The sequence below is a fragment of the Echinops telfairi genome, unplaced genomic scaffold, assembly GCF_000313985.2.
Source record: "Echinops telfairi isolate 266 unplaced genomic scaffold, ASM31398v2 ScPeMD7_7457;HRSCAF=8495, whole genome shotgun sequence".
Lineage (NCBI taxonomy): Eukaryota > Metazoa > Chordata > Mammalia > Afrosoricida > Tenrecidae > Echinops > Echinops telfairi.
The window spans coordinates 28629186-28638270 of NW_022111357.1; the positions used below are offsets into that span (position 1 = coordinate 28629186).

The 9085-nt window shown below is 51.0% G+C and overlaps 2 protein-coding genes across 2 annotated transcripts in view; one reads left to right on the plus strand and one right to left on the minus strand.

The window, feature by feature from the left end:
* Positions 1-149, minus strand: part of NECAP2 (NECAP endocytosis associated 2) — a 16500-nt gene extending 16351 nt beyond the window's left edge. Inside the window, exon 1 of the mRNA XM_045298948.1 lies at positions 140-149. Coding sequence (XP_045154883.1) covers positions 140-149 — 10 coding nt within the window. The remainder of the gene's footprint in view (positions 1-139) is intronic.
* A 4590-nt stretch (positions 150-4739) lies between these two features.
* The window catches only part of SPATA21 (spermatogenesis associated 21), a 31527-nt gene continuing 27181 nt past the window's right edge, over positions 4740-9085 (plus strand). Inside the window, exons 1-2 of the mRNA XM_013005308.2 lie at positions 4740-4885; positions 6725-6876. Of these exons, the coding sequence (XP_012860762.2) occupies positions 4757-4885; positions 6725-6876 (281 nt within the window). The 5' untranslated portion in view covers positions 4740-4756. The remainder of the gene's footprint in view (positions 4886-6724; positions 6877-9085) is intronic.

Here is a 9085-nt window from a genome sequence, read left to right on the forward strand (position 1 = left end):
CTTGCACTGTCCGACATCTCCCTTCACCCACTTTTCTGTTGTCTGTCCCCCAGGGAGGGGATTATATGTAGATCCTTGTAATCAGTTCCCCCTTTCCTACCCCACCTTCCCTCCACCCTCCCAGTATTGCCACTCTCACCACTGGTCATCATGGGACTTTTTAACAGCCGCTGAGCCAACCTCTTCTTTTAGCTGGGCTCCTTCCCGTAATTCTCCATAACAAAGAGGAATTGGAGAAGTGACCTCAAACCAAAAACTCACTGCTCTTGACCCAACTCTGACTCATAAGAACGCTGTGGGGCAGAGTAGAACTGGCCCTGTTGGTTCCCATGGCTCTAAATCTTTCCAGGAGCAGCAAGCCTGCACTTTTCTCCCACAGAGCAGCTGGTAGGTTTGAACTGCTGACCGTGTGGTTAGCAGTCCAAAGTTTCACCTACTGTGCTACCAGGGCTCCTGAGAACTGACCCGGAACTCCAAAAGGCCTTTCCTGTCATCGAGTCAGGTGCTGTTGCCATTAGGTGTCCTTCTCTGGGTCCTGCAGACACAGGGGCCCAAGAGAAGGAAAGGCTGCGCGGGACTGTGTCACCCTCACAACTTTGCTGTGTGTGAGTCCACTGCTGCAGCCCCTGTGTGGGCTCATCTCATGGAGCGTCTTCCTCTTGACTCTCTCCCAAGCATGATGCCCTTCTCCACGGACTGGGGTTTCTCTTGATAACATGTCCAAAGTACGTGAGACCAAGTCTCTCCAAACGCACATCTAAGGAACATTCTGGTGGTACTTCTTCCAGGAAAGATTTGTTTGTTCTTCTGGCAGCCCAGGATACATTTAATAGTCTTTACCAACACACAAGCTCAAGTGCACCGAGTCTTCTACAATCTTCCTGACGCACTGTCCAAAATGCATATGAGGTGATTGAAAATATCGTGGCCTGAATCAGGGAACCTTAGTCCTTAAAGTGACGGTTTTGCCCCTTAACACTTCAAAAGCATTTTGTGTGTGTGTGTGTGTTGTTGTTGGTTTTTCTTGCAGCAAATTCAGTACATATTTTGATTTCTTGCCTGTTGCTTCCATGAGTATTGATTATGGATCCGAGTAAAATGAAATCCTTCACAATTTCAACCTTACTTATATGTGATCAGATTTATAACAGCAACTTGAAAGGTTTGACGGGACGCTTAGGGAGCAATGACTTTCTGTTAGCAATGAAATCCTTCGGAAAAGAAAATTGAGAAAGGTAGCACAACCCGAAGAATGTAATCGATGTCACATGCAGAATTGTACATCTGGAAGCCGTTGAATTGGTGTTTGTTTTATTTGCATATTCTTTACCGAAATCAAAGTTTAAATAAAGAACAACCCACAGAATGAGAACATGTCACAAATCATATCAGATAATCCTTGGATCCAAAATATATAAAGAATGTTTACAACTTTATGTTTACAACATAAAGATATGCCAACTTTAAAATGGCAAATAATTTGCATACCCACTTCTCAGGAGGAGCCGTATAAATGGCCTGGAGGCTCAGCCTGAAAGGAAGTTCACCGTCATTAGCCATCAGGGAAATGCAAATCCAAATCACGAGACCACCTCACACCCACTAGGATGGCTAAAATCAAACAGCAAGGTGACAACAAGTGTAGGTGAACATGTAAACAAATGGGGACCCTCATACCCTGCTGGTGGCCATGGAAAATGGTTGTTGTTTTGAAGAAGTCTGGCATTGTACCTGGTACAGGGAGTTGCCATATGACCAAATAATTCCATTCCTGCCTAGGAGTGGAATAGGCTCAAAGAAATGAGCATCTATATCCACACAAAAACTGTACACGGATGTTCATAGCGGAATGTCCACAAGAACCAAAGCCGGAAACCACCCAATTGTCTATCCATGGACAGATGAGTAAACAAAAGGAATGCAGCCAAATAATGGAACATTATTAAGTCACGAAGAGGAATCAAATTCCAGGACATGCTACAAATGGATGCACACTCTGTAAATCTTGTACTGCGTTGCGAGAAAGAAGCCAGGCACAAAAGACAGCATATTGTAAGGCTCCATTTGGGTGAATCGCCTAGACCAGGCGAATGACTAGAGATAGAAAGTAGATTAGTGGTTGCCTGGGGTTGGGGTTGGGATGGCCAGGGTGACAAGCTGATCACTAAAGCGCATGGGGCTTCTTTCAGGGTGCTGACCATGGTCTCCACTTGGCTGTGAGAATGAACACTGCGTTCTATGAATGTACTGTCATCCTCCAGCCGGCATACTTTCCATGAGTGAACTAATTCGATGGTAAGTGACTTCTGTCTCCATACATCTGTTAGTACAGGCGAAGCCCGCAGGGCTCTGAAAGGAGGACACACCCCTATGGAGTCCACACTCTTCCTCTCAGCTTGGGGCTCCGCTCTCTGGGCCAGGTGCTCGGTTCCGCAGCTCCACGTGCAGACACGGGCAGCTACTGGATCCCCTCTGGAACGGCCGTCCTTCAGCTTGTGGAATGTGGGAGGCTAAGAATTCCGAGGTGGAAGCTGGGCTTCTAAAGTGGAGACAGTGGACAATGGCCGGTGTGTTTGAGGGTTCTGGTAGATGTCCCCCGGTGGCCCATCTGCCCTTAGGGCACGTCAACCCACATTTCGAGCTTAAGGAGTCGGAATGGCAGAGAAGTAGGGAAAGGGAGGGATCGCCAGGGGAAGGGAGAGGGACTAATTTTTCGATGCAGAGTAAGAGTGGGGGGTCTTTGGGGAGGCCAGAGCTATTCCTGGAGTGGGAACTCACCTGGGAGCCCAGGTTTTATTTGTCTCTGGGATGGAGCTCTGTTGGAAGGATCTGGGAAAGGAGGTGGGAGGTCTTTGGCTCAGCACCTCTTAGGGGAATATGCCGCTGGTAAATTGTGAGAACCATTGGAAAACCCCATGTGTCCCCAAGGCCTGACATTGTAAATGGGCTTGGGCACGCTGCCCTGTGGGATTTGATGTTTTAAACAAGTACAGAAGTGCTCAGTTCATTCACTGCCAGGTAGTCCTGGCAAGGCACCAAGGTAAGACCACACACACTCGATTGGGACTGGAGAAGCAGTAAGAGTGTCAGATGAGTCGAAGAGTTAAGAGTTCAAATCTTTAGACTTCACGTTTTCACAAGTGGGCCTGAAGCCTCGAGGCCAGCTTGTGCGAGGTGAAGGTCCCGGCAGCTGGGGTCCAGAGACGGTCGCAATGGGCCAAGTCAGCCACAGCTTCCTCTCGTGAAAGTGCTGGTGTGTGTGGTCTACCCATGCCTTCTCTCTAATGGGCGTGGATCAAAGGCTGGTGACGCTTAAGGAAGACTGCTGGTAGGGCCTGTCCAGTCAGCTCCTACTCCTGACGGCTCCCTACAACGAAGTGAAAGAACTGGGTTCACAGTCGTGGCTAGGTGTGAGCCCACCGTGGCAGCCACCCCGTGAAGGCATCTATCTCCCCAAGGGGCTTCATTCTCTCTGGTGCTCCAGGTTTTCCAAGCAGGATGTCCTCCTCCAGGCACCGCCCCCCCCCCCCCAACTGTTAATTGGGAATTAGGGAAAGGTTTTCAGAGCACACCTTCAGCGCTACATCCATATGGTTGGTTTCCCTCGGTGTCCGTCACTTCCTCGGCCTTCTCCCCAGGCTGGCTATCTCCCTTCGTCCTCCTCTCCTCACCCAGTGGCCTGTTCTTTTGGTCTTCAAGGGTCGATTATTCCACCACAGGGCTGAGTCCGTTCCAGACGAAGGGCCATGGTCTCAGGGTCCCCCCGTCTCCATCTGGCGGATACATCTAGTTTCTCTCAGGATTTTGAGTTTTGCTCCACATTTTTCTCCCCCTCTCAGGTGACCCTTTTCCCAGCAGGTGGGAGTGGGAACCAGGCACCCTCTGGTTCTTCAGGGCCAGCATTGTGGGAGCTGACGTTTGTGGGTCCGTTGGATTGTTTCCCCGCGACTCTCCAGTTCCATCACGCCTCTCTCCACCCAGGAGCCCTGGTGGCATCGTGGGTTCCAAGTCGGGATGCTAACCACAAGCCCACCAGTTGCTCCTTGGAAAAAAGATGAGGCTTTCTGCTCTGGAGTTGAGAGGCTTTGAAAAATCCTATAGGAAATAAGTCTGCTTAATTTTGTTTCCAGAACTTTCCAAACACATCTGCGTCTCTCTGTCTGTCTCTCTCTCTCTCTCTCTTTGTGGGATAGCTATTTCAAAGAACAACCTTTAGAGACAAGTTTGGAGACCCAGCCAGCCATGGTTCAAATCCTGTTCTGTGACCTATGAAGTGCTAGACCTCGGGCCTCCTTTGCTCAGAACTGCTGAGAGAATGCTGGGAAACTGCGTGGTGCAGTGGGTGATGAGTCGGGTTGCTAACCACAAGGTCAGCAGTTTGAAGTCACCAGTTACAGGGAGCGATGAGGCTTTTGCTCACACAAAGGTTAACAGTCTCGGACACGCACAGGCACGGCACTACTCTATCCTACAGGGTCGCTATGAGTTGGAATTGGGTCAATGGAGTGAGTTTGGTGTGTGTGTGTGTGTGTGTTTGAATTGTAGGTGGTTGGCACTTCGGTTGTGCTGCATGCCCCTCCTGGGCCTGTCCTGGACCCAGTCCCTTCCCTGAGCGATGTCCTCTCTGTTGCAGACCTGGCAAGGGCTGCCAAAGCAGTGGTCAGTAATGGCGTTCATAAAACCTTGACTGAAGTCCTCCTGCAGTAGCACAGTGGCTGATGCCCAGTCTATTGGAACCTTCATTGAGTTGGGCACAATGGATGGCAGCAATAGCCAGGCACACACAGAGGATTGGGTCAACGTTGCAGACGCTTGGCCAACTTCTAGTCTGAGGACCACCAGCAAGAGGACTGGGGTTGAACCCACCATATCAGGCGTCAGCCAGGTAGGGGCCCACACCTCATGTTCTGATCCCTTCCTTCCCCACTGGTTGGCACCATTTGCCTCCCCCGTCTGCATCACCTCCCACCTTGCTTCCTTGCTTTATGTAAGACCCTTTCCATTACAAAACCCAATTCAAGCTGGATAAAGCAGGAGTGAAAATAAACAGCTGATAAATCCAGTGGTAGACTTCAGGTGTGGCTGGATCAAGGTACTGAATGAATATTGCTTGGCTCTTCCTTGCTCCTTGTTGGCTCCATTGTCAAGGAGGTTCTCCCTACAAGATGACAAGGATACCCCTGGTCTCATCTTCCTGCCTTACATCCTCTGTCTTAGCATCTGCAGAGGAAGAGAGCCTGTCTGTTATCATTGAATCACGTCTCTGGCATCACTGTCATCTATCTAGATTGTGATCACATGCTCACCCTTGAGCCAGTCGTGGGGGTGGGGGAGTCTAGATATCCTGGTACACTGGAGTCAGGACTGATGCTCAGCCAGCCAGCCCTCAGTGATTGGGTGGAGAAGAGAAAGTTCCCACAAGGAGAATACTGGCTTCTGTTGTGGGGGATCAGCCTCCCCAACTGAATGGGTCCAAAGGGGTGGTTGTATCATTGAAGGGTAAATTAAGGAAACATCAGACAAGACATGCAAGGGATCATCTCTTCTGATGGCAGGATTGAGCAAGAGAGAGAAAGCGTTATATTCTCTGACACGCTTATATACTCTTGGGTTAGCAAGCCCTGGTAAGCACATACGTAATAGGAAGGGGATGTGCTAGCGGCATACACGTGACAGGAAGGTACACACGTAACAAGGCGGGCAGGTTCTAGAGTTAAGATGGCGGCTTAACCTCGGTCGTCAATGAGCTAGCTTGACCTTAAGTGTCTCTGAGCTCTTCGCTAGAGGATCAATCTATGATCCTTGTCGGAAGGGACAGGGCCATCCTTACGGTGGGTGTTTTGATGGTAGACAACCTTTAATTGGTTAACCTTCAAGTGTATCGTAGCAACCATGCCCTTGCAAGCAGCATCTTAAAATCGGCATAATTATGGGGGGACATTGTGGGGAATGAAGCAAAGTTTCCCCAATGCCTAAACTGTGCCCATAAACAAGCCAGCTGTCTCCTGGGTTAAGATGTGCCCTCTCCCTCCTTCCTCTGGAACAGGTCATGGCTTCTCACTGAGGACGGGGGTGGGGGTGGGGGGAACGTGTTTGGGGAGGATGCCATGGCAAATATCCAGGGCATCCTTCACCCACCCATTTATTCACTCAGTAAACATAGTGTGGGCTTCCAGTTCTGCCACCTTCCCTGCTGTATGACCTTGGGCATGCCACTGTGCTCTTTGAGTCTCCTCTGGGTCCTGGCGAGGACTAGCCGTTCATTCCTGGAAGGCACCTTGTGCAGGCCCTGAGAGCGCCGAGGGCTGTCAGCCAGGTCACCTGGGGTCTGCAGACTCAGGTGAGACTTGCAGTTGGCTCCGGGCGACACACCTGGAGAACCATAGGTCACAGTGGAAATGGGAACACACCCTGGAACCTGTGCTCTGCTGTAGCGGCCCTGCAGGGCTTGATGTGCCCCAGACCCTCTCTCCTCCTGCTCTCAGGACGCCCTCCTCGACTCGGGGGCTGACTGACATGTCCAGACTGGGCCAGGCCCTGCACCCCAGCCTCTCTCCTCCTGCCCCTTGGCTCCTCCTCACCTCTCTCCAACCCCTTCCTGGTTAGGGGCAGGATCTCCCATGCCTGAGACCAGGAGAATGCCCAGAGGCATGGTGGTAGGGATCTCTTCAGAAGGCCTCCCCAGGCCAGACCTTAAGCCAGCCCACGGGCACCTCTGTTCCAGGCTGTGTTTCCAGATGCTGCCGGAATGGACGATGGGATGTGGAATTCAGCAGCGCCAGGAGGCCCAGAGGAGGGCCCTGACCACACAGCAGCAGCAGAGACGTGGCTTCCGGAGCTCAGGAGCCAGAAGCTGAGGCCTGAGACAGGGCCAGGGTGAGCTGAGGGGACTTCTCGAGGGTGCCCAGGAGAGTCCCCGGTCACTATCACTCACCTACAGAGAGGAGAGAGCCCCCAGCCTTTCCCAATACTCTGCCCTTTTCTTCCACAACACGATCACGCTAAATTAGTGTTTCCATTAACTAGTTGTCTGGGCTCTCCCACTAGACCACAGACCCTTCCATGTGTCCCATCAAATGAGGTCTCTGTGTGTCTTATTCAGCCTTGAATTTCTCATGCCTGGTACTGTGGCTGGTACTTAATAGCTGCTCAGGAACTACTGCACTGGACTAATAGCAGAACAAACGAAAAGAGCTAGTGAACCACAAAGACGTAAGAATGAAGCACGATGCTCCTGCCATGACTAGGAGTCCTGGTGGTGTGACAGGTTACACATTGAGCTGATAACTGCAAGGCCAGCAGTTCAAACCAACCGGGCACTCTGTGGAAGAGAGATGAGGCCATCTGCTCCTGTAACAATTTAAAGTCTAAAAACTCACAGGTCTACGTATCAGGAAAGTCGCACGTATTGCTGCCAGGTTTCCAGCTCACCCCATGCACAGCTTATTTCAAATAAAACTGATTGAAGAATGTCTCTGCGATCAGCAGAAGACCGCAAACAAGCTCTCTCAGCGATGTCCGTGGCTCTGTCTAAACAGCTTTTGAAGTCATTGAGGCTTGGCAACATGGGACAGGACGCTGCCCACACAAGACCACCGTCTTCCAAGAGCTCAGGCGTTGTAAGGAGGGCTGAGACTGCTAGTCTATTTCTGTCCAGTTTCACACTGGGAACCTTGGTTGTGTTAGGCAAGTAAGTGGCTAAGCGTGGGGCTGCAAACCCAAAGGTCCGCAGTTCAAAACCACCAGCTGCTCCTTCAACAGTTACAGCCTCGGAGATGCACGGGCAGTTCTACTTTCTCCCACCGGGTTGGTCTCCGTCGTCAGCGACTCCATGGAAGTGAGTGTTTGTTTGTTGTTGAAATTTGGGGTGTTGCGGTGTAGTAGGTTAAACATGGGCTGCTAACCACAAAGCCCGTGGTTTCAACCCACCAGCCACTCTAGGGAAGAAAAATACAGCCGTCTGCTCCAGAAAGATGTCCATCCTTGAAGACCCTAAGGAGCACTTCTCCACTGTCCTAGAGGGTTGCTATGAGTTGAACCAACCCTGTAGCAGTGAATTTGGAATGGGTGGAAAGACGTCAAAGGAGGCCCATCGGTGCTTTGGGTTAGGGATCAGAGAAAACGCCCAGGCTCTCTGATTACAGCACTCTGTACTTTTCTTCCATAGCACGAATCACAATACATTAGTATTTGTATTAACTATTTGCCTGGGCTCAAGTGCAAGGTTGGCGGTTCAAACCCACCAGTCCCTCCATAGAAGAAAGATGAGGCTGCTCCCAGAAAGATTTACAGCCCCAGAGAGTCTACCTGTGTTGCTATGAGTCAGGATCCACGCTGTGGCAGTGGCTCGGGTTTGGTTGGGCTGAGTGAGGAGCAGGGAGACTATCCACCCTGATGCAGGAAGAAACTGTGGTGAAGCGCAGAGGCCAGAGGGAGACACCACAGAATGCCCACTAATGCCATTGCCACGAAGCCGGGATGTGGCTCCACAGCATGTTCAAGGTTGCAACAGCACCTTGGCCCCCACACGCTTCAGATGTAGTAGACACCAAACGCGGTGCAGGGAGGTCAGCGCGCACAGAGGGGGTCTTGCCGTCGATCTTTTCAGCAAGGTCACATGGGTTGGAAAGTATTTTAACGGATGAATCTTGCATTGGCCAGTTGTGGTCCAGAGAGCAGGGTCCAACAACGCAGTGGCTGCTGAGGGGATCTGCTGGGTCCACAAACTGCACGGTGGAGGAATCAGCTCAGGAGGTTCTGACAGACTTTCCAGTGGATTTTCACAGCGGGCTATTGGGAAGCATGTTTAAGGATATTGAAAATAGCATGGGTGGGGAAAAGGACAGGGAAGTCGGGAGGAGGAGTTCTTTCCTGTCCTGACAATGCACCTGCCCCTCTCCCAGGGGTGCAAAGGCTGTCCTGTGAGAATCTGGTGGGAAACGTAGTGCTGCCACCCTGATCTTGCCCCATCAGGCTTCCCTTTTCTTTTTTCACTCATTTCATTGGGGCTCGTCCAGCTCTTGTCACCATCCATCCACCCACCCGTGTGTCCAGCACATTTGTACATCATCATTCTCAAAACATT